Here is a 20417-nt window from a genome sequence, read left to right on the forward strand (position 1 = left end):
TCTGATTCAGAATAACTTTAATGAATATTATCCCCAGTCTGTAAGACTTTTCCTGATCCAGAATTGGTGTTATAGGAGGAACAAGAGCCCAGAGAGTGACTCAGCCCGAGAAGCTCCTCTCTGTCTTTAAAGGGGCCCCAGTGGAGCTGAAGTGCAACTATTCCTATTCTGGGAGTCCTGAACTCTTCTGGTATGTCCAGTACCCCAGACAACGCCTTCAGTTACTCTTGAGACACATCTCTAGAGAGAGCATCAAAGGCTTCACTGCTGACCTTAACAAAGGCGAGACATCTTTCCACCTGAAGAAACCCTTTGCTCAAGAGGAAGACTCAGCCATGTATTACTGTGCTCTAAGTGGCACAGTAGCTGGTTTTGCAAGGAAGCAGAGCACAAACCCTTTAAATACACGAAATATTTCTTTGCAAACTCTCTGTATGGCCACAGCAGGGCATTCTTTCTCCAGAAATTAATATTGAGTTTATCTCCTAGATATTATATCATCAGTCGTCAGTTAGCTATAGATTAACCTCATAATTTTGTCCAAAAAATTCTCATTATTTACCCTGCTTAAATTAATTTTAAAAATAGTAAATGTATTTATTTTGTCTAGTAGTGCTGGAAACATACTTTTGAAATAAAAACTATATTGCACTGCATAAAAAGTATTCTTTTCTTTGTTCAGAGGTACTGTCCAGGCTTCCATGGTGCAGTCCTATCTCTTCAACTCCTCTGCTGCCCCACATGATCCCCACATGTGGTTGTCACCACATACCTGGGCACAGTTCCTTAAAGTGCTCTGCTGTTTCATGGCTTATGATTGTTCATCTTTCTATATCTATTACCTTTCTTTCCATGAGTTTCATAGACTCCTCCTATCTCAGTTGGGGTCCAGCCAGGAAAAAAGAAGCCCAATGAAGTTTAATATAAAGATTTATTAAATAATAATAAGTAATTAACTACTAATGGGTAAAAAAAAAAAAAACCTCTAAGGAATATAGGAATGCACATGTAAGCAGAAGTTCCTGTCTCTAGGACTAAGGTAGAATCCCAGGAAAGGAACAGATTGGCATAAGCATGACCCCTCCTGCCAAGGCTATGATTCAGATCTCATTGGGAGTGTGTAGCTGGAGCCTGCTGGATAGTGGAGTAGTTTGCTGAGGTGCCAGAGAAAAATACTGACAAGCAGAAAAATACCTACCAGGATTACAACACAATTCATGGGAAGCCCGCAAAGGAGTGCTGCTGAACTTGCTTGTGGTGGCTGTGAAACTTGCCAAGAAACCACCTGTCGGGCTTGCTGGAGGGGAGTGCCACTGGTGTCCTACAGGCCAACGAAGCATAGTGGACAAGAAGTGTGGAAAACATACCAGAACCAGGAAGAGAAGCGTCATCCTTCTGCGGGGTCCTTCCAGCCCCCTCTACTGACAAAGCTTAATATCAAATATTTAGAGGGTCCAGATCCAGTTCACAAATAGGGTAATTAGGGTGGATTTGGAGCTGAGAGGTAATACATTGATAACTGTCACACCCTATCCCTTGGGCTACTGATCTTTCATATGCATTCCTTTTTTTCTTTCTTCTTTCTTTTTTTGAGACGGAGTCTCATTCTGTCACCCAGGCTGGAGTGCAGTGGCGCAATCTCCGCTCACTGCAATCTCTACCTCCCAGGTTCAAGTGATTCTTCTGCCTCAGCCTCTCGAGTGGCTAGGACTACAGGTGCCTGCCACCATGCCTGGCTAATTTTTATATTTTTAGTGGAGACGGAGTTTCACCATTTTGGCCAGGCTGGCCTTGAACTCCTGACCTCAGGTGATCCACCCGCTTCAGCCTCCCGAAGTGCTGGTATTACAGGCATGAGCCACTGCACCTGGTCCATATGCATTCCTATATGCACATTTCAACTTCCAAACAACAGTGAAATGACACTATGTTTCTACCTAATAAGCTACAGCTGTCCTTGAACAAGTGGAGTTCTCATTCTTTCTCCCAAATGAGATGATCCATAGTCCCAACAACCACTGTATGAATCCCTGACTGTATCAGCCACATCTCAAGTTCAGAGGAAGTTCTACTGAATATGCTGTTATATACAGATTAAATTATAAAGTTAATCTCCAATAATTTACATATAAAATAATTATGATAAGAAAGAGAGAATAAAATGGCAGCATATACAAAGAAACACTTACATATAATGAGCAAAGATAAAATACAGAAAGCTACCACATTCCTTGATTCCAGACTTGGTCCTGGGCTTCAATTGACATAGACAGCTTCCTTCTCTTGCTACGTATTTTATATTCTTCTGCCCTCATCCACATCGTCGGTGGATTGGAGTTATTTACCTGGTGGAATGACAAAAATCTTCATTCTCGAAGAGTCTGAGTTCTCAATAGTCATGGCTTTTAATTTGTTGCTGTAGGTTTCCCTTAACTTTTACTATTGGGCATGAAAGTGCCATTAGGCTCCTTAAAAAAATCCCCCGGGTTTTAGATGTCGCTCTCTCTACATGTGTTGTATGGCTTCTGGAGCTACTCGCCCCCTTCCTAACAACTTTGCAACATGTTCTGGTAACCATCACGGTATATTAAAACTTCATCTTATCTCCTCTTCCTATTGAGCTGAATGTCCCAGAGAAGGGCCATTATGTTCTCTCTGGCTTTAATCTAACCTTCTAACACAGTATGGAGCACACAATATGTACACAGTGAAGGAATGTTAAATAAATTCATTTAAGCAAATATAAAAATCAGCAATCCTCTCCTGTGAGCATGTGAGTCAACCTCCACTAATGTGATTTCACTGGTTTCTTCAGGGAACCGTGTCAAACCAATTAATACAGGCAAACAATATGTTCATCTGGGCAAACAGATGCCTAATCAGGTTAAGAGTTTTCTTAATTGGAAAAATAGCTTGCTTATGAAGACAATAGTTTTATCAATAAAACTCACCTCAAGACCTTCGGCACATCATTGTACCAATCCTAAACTCGTATATCATGAACTAGAGAAAATAGCTGAGAACTAGAGCTAGATAGTGAGTTCTTGGACATGCACACAAAAAGTGCAATCTATAAAAGAAAAAAACGATAAATTAGCCTTAAATAAAATTAAAACCTTTGGCATTGTAGAAAGACCTTGTTAATAGAATAAAAGGCAGCCTATAGACAGAGAGAAAATGTTTATAAATCACACATCAGACAGAAGTCTTATATCTACGATGAATAAAGAGCACGCAAATCTCAATGTAAAAAAGAAACAAATAAATAATCCAATTAGAAATAAAATAGATATTTCACCAAAGTAGAAATATGGGTGAAAAATAAGCAAATAAAAAGATATTCAATATCATTCTTCACTAGCAAAATGAAAATAAAAATCACAATGAGATATCACTATAAACATATTAGAACAGCTAAAATACAAAACAGTAATAATACTAAATGTTGGTGAGTATGTAGAGAAATGGACACTTTTATACATTGCTGGTGGGATTGTAAAATAGTACAGCCATTCTGGAAAATAATCTGGCAGTTTTTTTATAAAACTAAACATGCACTTATCATACGACCACACCATTGTGCATTGGACATCTATCCCAGTAACATTCACATAAAGTCTTATACAACATTCATAGTAGCTTTATTCATAATTGCCAAAAACTGTAATCAACCTAGATATTTTTCAACGGGTAAATGGTTAAATAAACTATCGTAGTTCATACCATGGAATAATATGAAAAAAAAGAACAAACTATTGATACATGGAACAATCTGTATGGGTGAATTCCCAAAGGTTACATACAGTTTGATTCCATATATATAACATTCTCAAAATAACAGAACTATAAGAGATGGTTGCTAGGGGACAGAGACTGGGCATTGGAGGGTGTTTGTGCATATAGAGGGTTAGGATGAGAGAATTCTATGTTGATGGAACAGTCTGAATCTTGATTACGTTGGTGGTTATATGAGATAAAATCAAGAACCACACACAAGTATGCATGCACACACACGGAGAAAAGCAGGAAAATAGTGACAATTGAATAATACCTGTAGTGTAGTTAGTGGTATTTGAACAATGTCAATTTCCTGGTATTTATATTGCATTTCAGTTATATACGATGTCACCACTGGAAGAGGCTATGTGAAGAGTACATAGGGTTCTATAAACTATTTTGGCAACTTCCCATGGATTTATAATAATTTCAAAACAAATACAGTACTATAGTTTCAAAAATTGCATTCTTTACTCTCACCACCAATTTTATCAGTAAAACCGCTAAGAATTGGGAAGGTGTGAAGCTGATGGTAGTGGATGCAAATTTTCCAAAATTCTAATTTTCACTTGGAAGCTCAAATATTATCATGGGCAACAACCACTATTAGTTGTTTTCCTCAAAATGGCAGGCTCACATTTTATCATTTTCAAGAACATACCTTCCAACTACCCAAATCTGCTGTTCTGTCACTCATGCCTTCAAGTAAAAAAAAAAAAAAAAAAAAAAGTTCTATGAAAAACAGCTAGTTTACCTCACAACTCAAACAATGCTCCAGTGTCTTTCTCTCTTGAGGCACCACTGTGTTAGTACACCACAGATGAACTTTATGCATACGTCCTATGTCATCACACAGAATATTTAAACGGTGTACTCTCAAGGGTCAAGATTTAATTTAAAAAATTTTGCTTCTACATCTAGGACATTGTTGAGTAAAATCTTTTTCTCTCGCCAGTGTGGTGGTAATGATTATGTACAATGACTACTAGAATATTTTGGGTTCATTTATTTTCCCTGTGTTAAAACGTCAGCAATTGCATTTGCTTCATCAGTGTAAATGTCAACACAGTGAAAGACTCAAGTAATATCAGCACTATTATAAAAACAGTTTTATTCTACCTCACAGTTTTACCTCTATCTCACAGTTTTCCCAAGAGGTCAGCAATATTTCTGGTTACTTTTTGCAGATACAGCTAAATACATACAAATATTGAAAGTACTATATTCTTGACCTCCTCATTGTGAGACATTAGACACATCATTTAATTTCTTTGAACCAGGGTACATCTTTTAACTACTATTCTAAATTTCCTCACAGACTGTTTCAAAATTATCTGGAAGAGAGCAGACAGATTAAAATTTCAGTTTGTTAAATAACACTGGTTCTTTGCTCAAAAAGCTTTCATATGTCTTTATTTCGCACTGAAAAACATAAAGATTTATTTTGGCAGTCATCTGACCCAGACCCTTCCTCTAGACTTATGTCTTGGAACTCTCCAATCTACATATTGCTCTAGCCAGCAATCTCTTCTTCTCTTCATTTATTTTTTTCCTTTCTCTGTTCTCCTGTCTTCTCCTCTTTCCCATCTCTCCCTCTGTTTTACACACAAAATACCTTAAAATCAATTTTTGGGAACATTTATAAAATACTCTAGAAGATTCTTGCTATTCTTTTTGACTGCTCTGCATCAGGACCCATTTTCTTATAACAATAATAATTTTTCAGTCACTAATGAATGTCAGGCACTGCGCTAAATGACATTTTATGATCTCATCATTAACCTTCAACAGCTCTGAAAAGGTAGTATTATTATTTACTCATGATCCATGTTCTACAGCCAAGATAATGTAGGCACAGAAGACAGAAACAGCTACTGAATTGATAGATGTAAACCTGACTTCGATGGCCTGACTATAAAACTTCCTCTCTTCCTGGACCCGCCTGCCTCCTGCCATAGAAACTAAAACTTCTAGGTATTCACTGCTATGGGCTGAGCTGTGTTTCCACAAAATGTGTACGTAGAAGCACTAACCCCCAGTACCTCAGAACATGACTCTATTTGGAGACAGAACTTTTAAAGGTAAAGTTAAAAGGTGGTCTTGAGGGTAACCACTAATTTAATAAGACTGGCATCCTTAAGAGGAGATTGAGACAGATAGCACAGGCAAAGGGATGACCATGTGAAGACACAACAAGAAGGCAACCATTTATGAGTCATGGAGAAAGGCCTCAAAAGAAACCAAACTTGCCAGCACTTTGACCTTGAACTTGTAGTCCCTAAAATCATGAGAAAATAAATGTTTGTTGTTTAAGCCATGCAGTCTGTGATACTTTGTTATGGGAGCCCTGGTAAACTAATACAGCCTACTGGTTAGGCTTGATGTGGGCACATGGCTTGGGCTCCAACAATTAGATGAATTGTTCCCTAACTTTCACTCAGGAGTTACTTTTGCAAAAAAACAAAAACAAAAAATAAGTAAGAGTTTCCTTTTTGAGAGTGGTGGTAATTGCAACAAGGTGGACATGAGAGTTTACAGAGCTACAAGGCAGTGGAATTGTAGCTGCATACATTGTCCTGCGTGAACAGTCTTGCATAAACTACGGGCAGTATCTGGAGCTCAGGAGAGGAGCCAGTGGGATACTCAGAGGAGTGCTTCTCCAGAGTGATTTTCTGTACTGCTGCTGGCTTCATAGCTTTTGAGTTCAGTTCTCTGACCCTATTGGAGATTCTGAGGCAAATCCAGTATTCATTAATTTATTCCTTTTCTACTTAATTTAGGCAGAGTCCATTTCTGTTGCCCATCAGTAAAATCCCTGACTTGTATATAATCTCATTCCAGGGAAAATTTTTTAAAAGGAAGCTCGTAGGTACATGATCAGAGGTGATAGTAACTACAGGGAATTTAACAGTGCTTCTCAGAGGTAGTCTGCAAATATTGAGCACCAACTGTCTTTCGTAGTTGAGTTCTTACCTGAATTGAAATGTATCTGTTCCTATTCTAAGTTAGAACTAGATTTCAATAAAGGCAGAGACTGGAATAGCTTTGTAATTTCTTCTGAGTCAGCTCTGAACACACGTCCTGATGGCAGCAGGATGATGTTGCGATCACAAGAGGGCAGTGCCTCCCTCTCCTCAGACTAACTTGGCTTTAAATCAGCCTATCTGCATTGAAAGGAAAGGACTGAGCTTGCCTGTGACTGGCTAGGGAGGAACCTGAGACTAGGGGACAGAAAGACTAGGGATTCACCCAGTAAAGAGAGCTCATCTGTGACTGAGGAGCCTGGCTCCATTTCAGGTCTTCTGTGATTTCAATAAGGAAGAAGAATGGAAACTCTCCTGGGAGTGTCTTTGGTGATTCTATGGCTTCAACTGGCCAGTGAGTTGGGGATTTTGGTGATGGGAATGGCAAGACCAAACTTTAGAGCCCACAGGGCTGAGGGGTGAAGTGTTCTTATTAATTTGGAAATGTAATTTGAAAATGCAATGACTGACTCCTGGTCCCGGACCTGTGTTTCTGCCTAGGGGTGAACAGTCAACAGGGAGAAGAGGATCCTCAGGCCTTGAGCATCCAGGAGGGTGAAAATGCCATCATGAACTGCAGTTACAAAACTAGTATAAACAATTTACAGTGGTATAGACAAAATTCAGGTAGAGGCCTTGTCCACCTAATTTTAATACGTTCAAATGAAAGAGAGAAACACAGTGGAAGATTAAGAGTCACGCTTGACACTTCCAAGAAAAGCAGTTCCTTGTTGATCACGGCTTCCCGGGCAGCAGACACTGCTTCTTACTTCTGTGCTACAGACGCACAGTGTTCCCCAGGAACCTGCAGCCTCTACGCAAACCCTGCCAAAGCAGCTTCTTAGAAGCCCTAACAGTGGGTAGAATTAGTGGTTATGTCTTTCAGTCAAGAAGAATCTACAAACAGCTGGCAAAGTAAAAGGGGAACTCTTTCAAATTCGTGATTTTTTAAAAAGCATCTTGGACTAGGGGAAAAGGCATGAAATTTGGAACAGGAAATGGAAATGCCAGGCTCAGTTCTGCTAATCCTGGCTACATAGGGACATTGTCAGTGTAGCAGCCTTCAATTTCCTCACTTGAAATAAAGGATATGGATCAATGAGCCCAAAATATTACTTAATCCCTAATTTTATTAGGGAAAAAAATCACTGGGCACTTGTGGAAGAGGAGGAAGGCTGCACAGTTTTAGAAGGTCTCATTTGTCTTATGTGCAGCCCTCCCAAGACATCAGTGGGTCTTTAAGATGCATGAGGTGGCTCTTACATTCCTCTAATTCTTGTATAAGAAGCAGTAGATTCATTAGGCATTAGAATTGGAAGGGGTCCTAGGACTCTCAACCAAGCTTTTCATTTTAGAGCTGAGGAGTAAAACCATTGCATAATAAGACAGACAATTTTCTGAATCTTTGGAGTGATAGTGACAAATATCTGGATCTGATTTCACCATTTATTAGTTGTATGATTCCCAAGCTTCAATGTCTCTATTAGGTAAAATGGGAGTTTATAAGAAAGTAACAACTTTTCCCCATCCAAAGGAGAGATAGGTGTTTGACACTACCAGGTCCTAAAACGCTGTGTTTTGAAAGCAGGCATTTTTAGTACCAAATACATAACAGTTTTTCAGCTATTTATTCTTGCTCCTACTGAGAAATAAATACTGACTATAGTTTTCTTGACACAGTTTAGATACTACTGAAAATGTGTTTGTGGAGAAAATTAGAGCATTTGTATTTAGGTGCATGCTTTGGTGAGAAAAGTGGGGGAGGGCAGGGAAAGGTTGTATAGGACAGTGGTTCCCACAAGTCAGACCTTGACCCATTAATATTAGCTGTACCAGAATCACTAGAGTATCTTTGAAGATCTGGACTATTAAGCTCAATTCTGGCTTACTCAATCAGCCTCTGATAAAGTGATGAATTTCAATTGTAATGAATATCTTCTATATATGTAAGAGATTGGCTCAGGTTCACATTTAAAAAACCCAAACAATAATGTTTTTAACAAGATTGACGAGTTTTTTTCCACATAAAGGAGCTCTGTAATATTCAGGGCTGGTGCAGTAGCTTCATCATGTTACAAAGGAACTAGGGTCTTTCTAGCTTACTGTTTTTCACTCTCAATGTGTCACTCTTGTTTTTACACTTTCAAGAGACTGATAGAGATCCTTCCACTTTATACACCTTCCAGACTGAAAGAAGGAGAAAGTCAAGGGCACATGTACATGCTGGCTGAGTCAGTCTTTTCCAGAAGCTCCGCCCAATGGCTTCTGCTTACACTCATTTGCTAGAGTGTTATTCAATGTTTCCACCTCCTCCTATCTGCAAGGGAGGCTAGAATATCAGGATTATTATCTAAGTATATTTCTATTCACAGCAAAATTCGGGTTCTATTAGTAAAAAAAATAGGCGATGATGGACATTTTACAGACAATTAGAAGTTTCTGCCAGACCCTCAGTTTAGGACATATTAGGACTCATAATATTTTTGGTTCATAGTTATTTTTGAATTACCATATCCAATGTATTTTCAAGTTCTATTGAGTGTACCACCAAGTTTTCCAGAAGACATCACAACCTCTATAACCTAATTCACCTCCACACCCAAATTTAAAATTCTCCCTAATCGCTTGCTCCTCTGCCCCCAGCAAGCTTGACAGACCCCATCACTTCTCAGTATAGTGCTTTGTACACAGTGAGGGTGACCTTTTCAGAGTGCAAATTTGACCATGTCAACCACCTGGGTCCTCACTGGTTCTTAGAGTAGAAAAAAAAATTGCTTCATGTGATTTACAAAACCCTCCGTGATTTAGACTCTTAATACCTCTCCAGTATCTTTCCACAATAAGCTCCTACTTTATCTTTTTCTTCAATACTGGTCCTATCTACGTTTCTTGAATGCACTTTGTTTATCTTATATAACCCCCTCAAAGCAATTTTAGGATACATTCTTACTCTTTTTAAAAAATTCTTTTCTCTTTCCTCGAGAGTAGAACCCAGTAAATGCCTACTTGTTCTCATATGTCTGTTCAAGAGTCAGTAATAGAAGAAAGCTCAATACGCTTTCTTAGAATTGTGGACCACTGCCTTTTTAAATGTGCAGTTTCTCCTTTTATTTCTTTATTTAATTAATAATTGTCTCTATTATTACTCTATGTGCTCCTTAAGGGCAGGGACCATTATCTGTGCAGCTCAGCCTTGAATCTGTAACACCAAAGTAACTTAAGCACTAAGATAATCAATTTTTCCTCTTCTTTCTTCCTATTAATTTATTTAATATAATATCTTTATTTTAAGCCTCCTCTAAGAGTTAAAATAATGTTGTAGTAAAAGAACACACAAGAGGTCGGGCGCAATGGCTCACGCCTGTAATCCCAGCACTTTGGGAGGCCGAGGAGGGCGGATCACGAGGTCAGGAGATCGAGACCACCTTGGCTAACATTGTGAAACCCCGTCTCTACTAAAAATAAAAAAAAATTGGCAGGGCGTGGTAGCGGGCACCTGTAGTCCCAGCTATTCGGGAGGCTGAGTCAGGAGAATGGCGCGAACCCGGGAGGCAGAGCTTGCAGTGAGCCGAGATCGCGCCACTGCACTCCAGCCTGGGCGACAGAGCGAGACTCCGTCTCAAAAAAAAAAAAAAAAAAAAAAAAAAAAAGAAAGAACACACAAGAAAATAGGGCTGAGTTTTTCAAACTATAGTCCATGGGTATTTGGAATTGTATGAACAAATTGTTGGTGTATAATGGGGGTCAGAAAACTATGGCCTAGTGTTCAAAACAACCTGCCACCTATTTTTATAAAGTTTTATTGCAAAATAGCCATGCTCATCTATTTACACATTGCTTATGATGTCTTCCATGCTATAACAGCAGAGTTTAGTACTTGCAACAGAGAGTGTATGATTTCAAATATATAGTATTTGTCCTTTTATAGAGAAAAGTTTACCAATCCCTGAGGTATAGAAATTAAATGAGAATTATTAGATATGTGTGCTTAGGACAATGTAAAATAATGAAGGTATATTTCTAATAATCTAGATGACTAATAGAATAACCCCCTTGAATTTGATTTTTTTGTCACTTTTACCAAATTAAGGATAAATGGGATAATAATACTCTACAAATGAAGACATTGCAGCTGTTTAAATGGTGAAAAGTTTTTGGAAAATTTTGGTTATGATATAGAACATAGCACATAGCACTACAGATATATCACATAGTACTACAGATAGGGCACACTCCCAAGAACCTGCATCTTTCCATTGAAAGAGGATGTGTTGCAAACCTTCATTGTTTGTATGCATCAATGTGCAATTCAATAGACATAAAAGTAGCAGTAAATAAAAAACATTTTTTTCAGTGCTGAATTCTTGGGTGCTTCATTAAATAAAAAAATTGTATAATGGTGACTGACATGAGTATTTCTAAATAGAAAAAGTGAAGAAAAAATCCTAGTAATCACTAATCACAATAACTCAGACAACAGCACATCAATCTCCAAATAACATTAATCAATTCAGTTATTCAACTATACACATCCATAGCTTTCTTTTAATAAATCTACACTAACCGTTTAGTTTCAGTGAAAAATCATTTCTTACACTAATGTTTTAATTTGAATTTTATCGATTTTATATTTTGTTTGAAGTTTTTGTCTGATTTGGTAATTGTATAAAACCTATGAGCCTAAAAAGTTGATACCCAATTTTATTGTTGGGTATATGAAAGCACCATAATATTAAAAAAAATGGTTAGTATGAGAGTGGCCCCTTATAAGAAGACCTGCACCTTACTCAATTTTGAAGAACACGGAATGCACCTGCTACCAGGCCCTGGATCTACTCCTAAATGAAGCCAGTCACACCAGGGGCCTAAGACACTAGACACATCTTCCCACAGACTGTCCTTCATCAAAGATAATTTTGCCCACCAGATACAGCCATTCATTCATTTTTTCACCAATTTTTAAGGGTTTTTTTTGAGCATTTCCTATGAGCTAAGGTCCTAGGAAAAGGGCTGCTGATAGTAATAGGATTCAACTTCTGATGCAGGAGCACTAAGTGCAGCTTGAGAAACAGGACAGAAATGATTCTAATATGATGTGATAAGGACAGAAAATGTGGTGGGAAAAAGGAGAGCACTAACTCAGCTCGAGAGATGGCAGAATGTTTTCACATGGAGGTGATGCACTGGTTTTCAAAGAATGAACAGGAGTCGTCCAAGTGAAGGGGAGTGGGGAGAAGGAAGGGCATTCTAAGCAGAAGTGCTCACCCCCTGGTTTTGGGGGAACAGTGGGAAATATGTCGAGAAAAAAATCTCACATTTTCTTTTTTTTATATTCTCAGGATATCCTGAGATGCCTAAACTAAATTAACACTTGTTGTGAACACATTAGATGCAGGGAATGGGGAGATTCAAGGGAATCATATTGCTCTGCGCCTTGAAGAAGGCGACAGGAATCACCCACACGATGAAGTCAGCAGAGTGTTTGATGCTCCTTCCTTGAGTCCCACCCTTCACCTCGGACACCGTTTTCTTTCTGAGTCTGCAGGTTAAGCCGCACCCCAGGGTGAAAATGAACATCATTCCGAGACTCAGAGCAGGCGTCAGGGACAGAGAGGAGCCTCAAGAGGGCGCTGCTGCCTTCAGCTTGTGGTTTGACACAAATGTCATCTTTCCTTCCTTCGCACGTCTCTTTGTTCCAGCCTGTGGCCTGATCTTGTAGGGCAGTTTACTCTGCTTAACACGTGAGTCAAGATTTTGTAGAAGATTCCGCCAAAGACTCAACAACATAAAGAAATATACCTCTCGGTTTGGATATCTCTCAACAAAACCTTCTACTGCTTCTCAGCCAGCCATGCTGTCTGCTTCCTGCTCAGGACTTGTGATCTTGTTGATATTCAGTGAGTAATGTTTACTCAAAACTTCTGAGATGTTCTATTCCTTAGCTTTAGGATGACCTTTATCCCCTTCCAAACTGGAGACCATGCCTCTTCTATTGCCAGTATAATAAAGTCTTTCCCTTTTTTAGGAAGGACCAGTGGAGACTCGGTTACCCAGACAGAAGGCCCAGTTACCCTCCCTGAGAGGGCAGCTCTGACATTAAACTGCACTTATCAGTCCAGCTATTCAACTTTTCTATTCTGGTATGTCCAGTATCTAAACAAAGAGCCTGAGCTCCTCTTGAAAAGTTCAGAAAACCAGGAGACGGACAGCAGAGGTTTTCAGGCCAGTCCTATCAAGAGTGACAGTTCCGTCCACCTGGAGAAGCCCGCGGTGCAGCTGTCGGACTCTGCCATGTACTACTGCGCTCTGAGAGACAGAGTGGGAGGGACTGCAGCGAGAGCCCAGCACAAACCCTGGGGAACGCAGGTGGGGCCTGGGTGTGAGCCGCTTTGGGAGATGAATGAATATGGACTCTTGTTCACTGGGACCCCAAATGGAAAAAATAATCTCATATTTCTCTGCATCAAAGAGCACAAAACAGAAATGTGGGCCCCTCACACATGGGATGTAGCTCACCACGAGAAACTTTTCCTAATATTCTGGAGCTCTGTGAGCCTTGTTTGTCCTTTGTCTACCCTGCATGATTCTGTGAGTTTTACACATAAAAATGCAGGTTTTGCAGGGCCTGGTGCTTCTTTGATTTCCGGGGCTCTCTTTAAGAAAAAGAAAATTAAATTATAAATTTAAGTTTCTAGGTTCGGGGGTAGAAAGGGGCCTTAAAATCAAAGCCGAATATACTTCATAGTAAATCTGCATTTGAGGTTACATAGAGAAGATCTTCTTTAAGACTGAAATATTATAATAGTCTTAGTTTGTCCTGATACTGGGAGGTTCCCTAACTCCAAGTCCTCTTTCCCACGGCAGTACTAGAATCACTTTAGCTATCATTAATATGAGTATTTTCACTTCTATCTTTAAAGAAATAACAGCTTTATTGAGATATAATTTGCATACCTTAAACTTCATTCTTTTAAGTCTACAATTCAGTGGTTTTAGTATATTCACAGTTATCCAATCATTATTGTGATCTAATTCCAGAACATTTTCACCACCTCATAAGGAAACTCTGTGCCCACTAGCACTCACCCCCATTCTTTTCTTACCCTAGCCATAAATCAAATAAAAATATTGATTTATGAGGAATAATAACACAAAATTTTGATGTACCCAGTCTTATTGTAAATACAGGACCTCTTATGAACCTGTATCTAGAGGGATGAAACATAAGTCCCAACATTTAAGACTGCAAAGAGTTTAATGACTGTGATGCAGGGGACAAAAGCCAGTGGAGATTGAACTCTGCTGGTATTTTAACAGGATTTCTCTTGTTTTTGGTAATGCTTTGGTTACAAATTATATATTTTTTGGTGTTTCCCATCCTAATCTCCACCATAATTAATATGCATGGATTGGAATAGCAAGGGGATTTTCAAGAACACACATATTGAGTTATAACAGAAACTCCTGTCTTTGAGCAGTGAGTAGAATTTCTGGAATTTATTTTTGTTTACACACACAAAAAAATATGTGTGCAAATAAACATGTAGGTATTTTTCTCTGGTGTTACTCGACATGGCAAACACTGAACAGATTTGGTGACTCAGGAGGTATGTTGTGAAATCATTTATTAACAATAAACTATTTCTTTTTTTTAATTATACTTTAAGTTTTAGGGTACATGTGCACAACGTGCAGGTTTGTTACATATGTATACATGTGCCATGCTGGTGTGCTGCACCCATTAACTCATCACTTAACATTAGGTATACCTCCTAATGCTATCCCTCCCCCCTCCTCCCACCCGACAACAGGCCCTGGTGTGTGATGTTCCCCTTCCCGTGTCCATGTGCTCTCATTGTTCAATTCCCACCTATGAGTGAGAACATGCGGTGTTTGGTTTTTTCTCCTTGTGATAGTTTGCTGAGAATGATGGTTTCTAGCTTCATCCATGTCCCTACAAAGGATATGAACTCATCATTTTTTATGCCTGCATAGTATTCCATGGTGTATATGTGCCACATTTTCTTAATCCAGTCTATCATTGTTGGACATTTGGGTTGGTTCCAAGTCTTTGCTATTGTGAATAGTGCCACAATAAACATATGTGTGCATATGTCTTCATAGCAGCATGTTTTATAATCCTTTGGGTATATACCCAGTAATGGGATGGCTGGGTCAAATGGTATTTCTAGTTCTAGATCCCTGAGGAATCGCCATGCTGACTTCCACAATGGTTGAACTAGTTTACAGTCCCACCAACAGTGTAAAAGTGCTCCTATTTCTCCGCATCCTCTCCAGCACCTGTTGTTTCCTGAATTTTTAATGATCGCCATTCTAACTGGCATGAGATGGTATCTCATTGTGGTTTTGATTTGCATTTCTCTGATGGCCAGTGATGATGAGCATTTTTTCATGTCTTTTGGCTGCATAAATGTCTTTTTTTGAGAAGTGTCTGTTCATATACTTTGCCCACTTTTTGATGGGGTTTTTTGTTTTTTTCTTGTAAATTTGTTTGAGTTCGTTGTAGATTCTGGATATTAGCCCTTTGTCAAATGAGTAGATTGCAAAAATTTTCTCCCATTCTGTAGGTTGCCTGTTCACTCTGATGGTAGTTTCTTTTGCTGTGCAGAAGCTCTTGAGTTTAATTAGATCTCATTTGTCAATTTTGGCTTTTGCTGCCATTGCTTTTGGTGTTTTAGACACGAAGTCCTTGCCCATGCCTATGTCCTGAATGGTATTGCCTAGGTTTTCTTCTAGGGATTTTATGGTTTTAGGTCTAACATGTAAGTCTTTAATCCATCTTGAATTAATTTTCATATAAGGTGTAAGGAAGGGATCCAGTTTCAGCTTTCTACATATGGCTACTCAGTTTTCCCAGCACCATTTATTAAATAGGGAATCCTTTCCCCATTTCTTGTTTTTCTCAGGTTTGTCAAAGATCAGATAGTTGTAGATGTGTGGCATTATTTCTGAGGGCTCTGTTCCGTTCCATTGATCTATATCTCTGTTTTGGTACCAGTACCATGCTGTTTTGGTTACTGTAGCCTTGTAGTATAGTTTGAAGTCAGGTAGTGTGATGCTTCCAGCTTTGTTCTTTTGGCTTAGGATTGACTTGGCAATGCAGGCCCTTTTTTGGTTTCATATGAACTTTAAAGTAGTTTTTTCCAATTGTGTGAAGAAAGTCATTGGTAGCTTGATGGGGATGGCATTGAATCTATAAATTACCTTGGGCAGTATGGCCATTTTCACAATATTGATTCTTCCTATCCATGAGCATGGAATGTTCTTCCATTTGTTTGTATCCTCTTTGATTTCATTGAGCAGTGGTTTGTAGTTCTCCTTGAAGAGGTCCTTCACGTCCCTTGTAAGTTGGGTTCCTAGGTATTTTGTTCTCTTTGAAGCTATTGTGAATGGGAGTTCACACACGATTTGGCTCTCTGTCTGTTATTGGTGTATAAGAATGCTTGTGATTTTTGCACACTGATTTTGTATCCTGAGACTTTGCTGAAATTGCCTATCAGCTTAAGGAGATTTTGGGCTGAGACGATGGAGTTTTCTAGATATACAATCATGTCATCTGCAAACAGGGACAATTTGACTTGCATAATAAGAGCTATCTATGACAAACCCACAGCCAGTATCATACTGAATGGGCAAAAACTGGAAGCATTCCCTTTGAAAACTGGCACAAGACAGGGATACCCTCTCTCATCACCCCTATTCAACATAGTGTTGGAAGTTCTGGCCAGGGCAATCAGGCAGGAGAAGGAAATAAAGAGTATTCTATTAGGAAAACAATAAACTATTTCTTATGTAACTTTTGCTAGATTCCACGACTGGCAAAGTAGTAACAAAGATTGAGACTAAAAGTCTTGCCTTCCTGCTAGAAAGTGAAAACTCCGTATGGTTAGTTTGTACCTTGATTCTATCTGGAGAAAAAGACACATGTAAGACCAAAAGGTGCATAACTGTATCATCCCATGTATTCACTATAGCTCATAATAAATTGTAAGTCTCACATTTTCCACCAAAGATGAATTAACTAACCATGATTCAATTTTACCACTGTATATTTACAGTCCAGTAAGTTATATTGAGACAAAATTGGTACTTAGGACAGTCTAGCATCTTCCGTCTCTACAGGAAGTATGTGACATGACACAGTCAAACTCATCATATATCTGTTAACTATACTTCCTGTAAAAGGCAGAAGCCTCACACAGCCCAGTAACTTTGCTAGTACCTCTTGAGTGCAAGGTGGAGAATTAAGATCTGGATTTGAGACAGAGCAGGGAACATTTCACTCAGGGGAAGAGCTATGAACATTCTGACTGCCAGCCTGCTGAGGGCAGTCATAGCCTCCATCTGTGTTGGTAAGCGTGACCACTAGCACAGGACTTAGGCTCCTGTTAGTTCAGAAGGATGTGGAGAGAGGCAGATCTTTTTAGTCTAATGAGGCTTAGAAAGAAGGGGCAAAGGGCAATGAAATCAGAGCACTAGGTCTGAAGCCACTTAATCTATTTTATCCCCAGAGTTACAAATAAGGGATCAGTCTATTTTTTCCTCTTTTTCGCAGGATCCAGCATGGCTCAGAAGGTAACTCAAGCGCAGACTGAAATTTCTGTGGTGGAGAAGGAGGATGTGACCTTGGACTGTGTGTATGAAACCCGTGATACTACTTATTACTTATTCTGGTACAAGCAACCACCAAGTGGAGAATTGGTTTTCCTTATTCGTCGGAACTCTTTTGATGAGCAAAATGAAATAAGTGGTCGGTATTCTTGGAACTTCCAGAAATCCACCAGTTCCTTCAACTTCACCATCACAGCCTCACAAGTCGTGGACTCAGCAGTATACTTCTGTGCTCTGAGTGAGGCCACAGTGAGACGGGTGCCTGTGGGAGCCCTACAAAAACCTCAACAAGAGGCAGGGCTCCTGGGGAGAGACTCCGTCACAGACAGGAAGAAGCAAGGAGGGTCTGTGTCAGCACAGGTGGTTTGGCAAGGAAACCTGAGTTCAATTCATGTACAATGTCTAGATATAACATTTATTAGAAGCATGTGTATCTTCTATTCTTTAGAATAGATTAAGACAGAATGTATAGCACATATTTTTATATCACATATAGAATTATGCAACAAAAAGTGCAATAACAAAATATATTAATCTTGTGTTGGTTTTATTGAGGGTGGGAAACTATCCAATTATCTTCAGACCAAATGGATGATTCCATTCATAAGCTGTTAAGTTTTTAGAATCACTTATACATTTATGCATTAATTACTATGTAGAATGCTTTAATCCAAGAGTAATAGAAATGCCTTTCATTGATTTTTCTTAAGAATGGTATCAATACTCAATGAGGTAAAAAAATTAAATTTAAACTTCTTTCCATAATCATGCCAGCAACCTCTTGTATATCAGAATAGATGCGAAATGTTTCTCAAATTTCCTTTCTCTGGCTCCTCTCTTTCTGTGACATGATTATGATATTTTAAAAGTATCTAAATATTTTGCTGTCATTTAGAGGCTGCCTACTAAGAGAGATGTCTAAGGTGGGAATTTGTCCTAACGGATTGAATATCTTGCCTTCACCCTTTCCCCTTTGAGTTCTGGCCAGTTTGAAGCTGAGAAGTGGTTAGGGCCAGAATTACAGCTGCCATGGCAACCAGAACCCACATGGTGTGTCCAGTGTCTACTTCCTGTCTAAACACATATTTCTCCTTGGATGTTACGACAGGCGCTCAGGAACAAGGATTTTTATTTCTTTTGCTCCACACAAGTTTTTAGAAACCTGAGTTTTTAACATTAAAAGAAAACAGACATCACATTAAAAACCAGATTTCTAGCTTACCTATAAACATGGGAAGAGCTGGGAAACACTACACTCCCTGGGGTAGAAGTCAAAAGTTCTGTTTGGACACATAATGGTTTTGATGTATATGTATTTTATTTTTAAAATTTATGCAAATTTACCATTCATTTCACAGTATGAATTAATTTAAAAGTAAAAATTTAAATTATTAGTTACAAGACAAACTAATCTGCAAGACAAACAAATCTGAATTACCATTTCATGAAACTATACCTGGTTTTCCCCCCATGATTTCATGTATCATGGGTGTGTCCCAGCTTGAGAACCTTAAGTATAGTTTATTCTTAATTCAGGAGACATTTGTAGCTATAGTAAGCATTGGAGAAACATTAGTTAATAAGACAGACATGGCTCCTGCCTTTATGGAGGTCATGTTCTAGGGGGCTATATCCACTATAGAATGGTAGGCAGAGGGAACTAAAGTTTTACACAAACAACCTATGTGACCTTAAGAAAGTTATAACTCCCCTGAACCTGTTCTCTCATTTGTAAAATGTAGAGATTTAATTAGGCAGTTGCTACTGAATAATATTTTCCAAAATTTTACAAGCCTCACAAGAGCACATAGTCCACTGCCTTTTTGAGTTCCTAACACTTACTAGCTGCCCTTCTTTTTTGGGAAAGGACAATTAGTTGTTATAGACATATTCATACTGTTCCACATGTTGCATGATAATGTAACAGTAATAACAAGAAGCCAAAGGAAGCAGGCAGAGAGGAGAGTGGCTTGGGAGGTCATCTGCTTTCCATACACAGAAGCTACTATTCTGTGTAGCCGGGCAGCAGAGGAAGAGGGAGAGGAAGAAGGCGAGAGGGAGGGAGAGGAGAGAAGAAAGAAGGATGAGGAGGAGAAGGAGGAAGGGGAGAGGAGGAAGGCAGAATGAGGGATAGAGAAGGAGAGATGAAGGAAGGAAGAAAGAAGGAGGAAAGCACAGAACAGGTACTAATTCAAAAGTAAATATTTTTATTTGAATTCGAAGTTTTTGTTTCTTTCACAAGGCATTAGACACACTTTCTTTCCTCAGCATGAGAGAATGAGAAAAATTAGAAGATTCCTATTTGACAAGCATGAGGTCACACTGAACTTGGACTAGCTGGCTGAAACTCCAGAGGACACAGCTCCTCCAGTTAAGTTCTAAGGCAGGTTGAGAGACAGATTTTCTAGTAATTCTGGTTGTCCCTTGTAAAATTAATATAATTCATCTGTTCCTAAAGGAACTAAGAACATCGTAACTGGGAAAAGTTCCTTCAATATTAGAGTTCTGTCTAGAGCTAAGTAGCAAATGCAAATGCTCATAGGTGCCTAGAGTAGAATGAAATGAGTGTGGTTGTCCAAGTGTTTAAAAAGGTACAGGCCTGATAATGTGTCACTAGGCACTGGGCCTTCGCATCAGACGATAAACAAAAATGATGCAGTAAACCCTCCCATTCTTCTCCTAAGCAGAGTGGGTGTCCTGAAAGGTTATCCAGAGATTGAAGCTGTGTTGTTTGTTCCTGAGTCCTGTCAAAGTCAGGCTACAAGCTGTTAGATGTAGACAGGCCAATGCACAAGAGCTTTTATACAGGAAGCTTCTGGATGAGGGGCTGGGGAGATGAAGCCATCACAGTCTGCAAGGCAGCTGAGGCTTATTCCAGCCTCTGTGAATAAAGTCAATGATAATGACCATTAGGCTCCAGCCCCTGCTATTTCCTAATGATCCTCATCAGGGAACCTCTTCAGGTGTTCCCTGAAATTAGTCACC

At 39.1% G+C, this 20417-nt stretch overlaps 1 gene segment (V, D, J or C); it reads left to right on the forward strand.

Annotated features, from left to right (window-relative positions):
* Positions 1–12085: 12085 nt before the first annotated feature.
* On the forward strand, positions 12086–17502 carry LOC741570 (T cell receptor alpha variable 18-like). The segment is given in 3 exon segments: positions 12086–12697; positions 12826–13166; positions 17377–17502. Coding segments are annotated over 3 exon segments (411 nt in total).
* Positions 17503–20417: the final 2915 nt, after the last annotated feature.

Source organism: Pan troglodytes, chromosome 15 (assembly GCF_028858775.2).
Source record: "Pan troglodytes isolate AG18354 chromosome 15, NHGRI_mPanTro3-v2.0_pri, whole genome shotgun sequence".
Lineage (NCBI taxonomy): Eukaryota > Metazoa > Chordata > Mammalia > Primates > Hominidae > Pan > Pan troglodytes.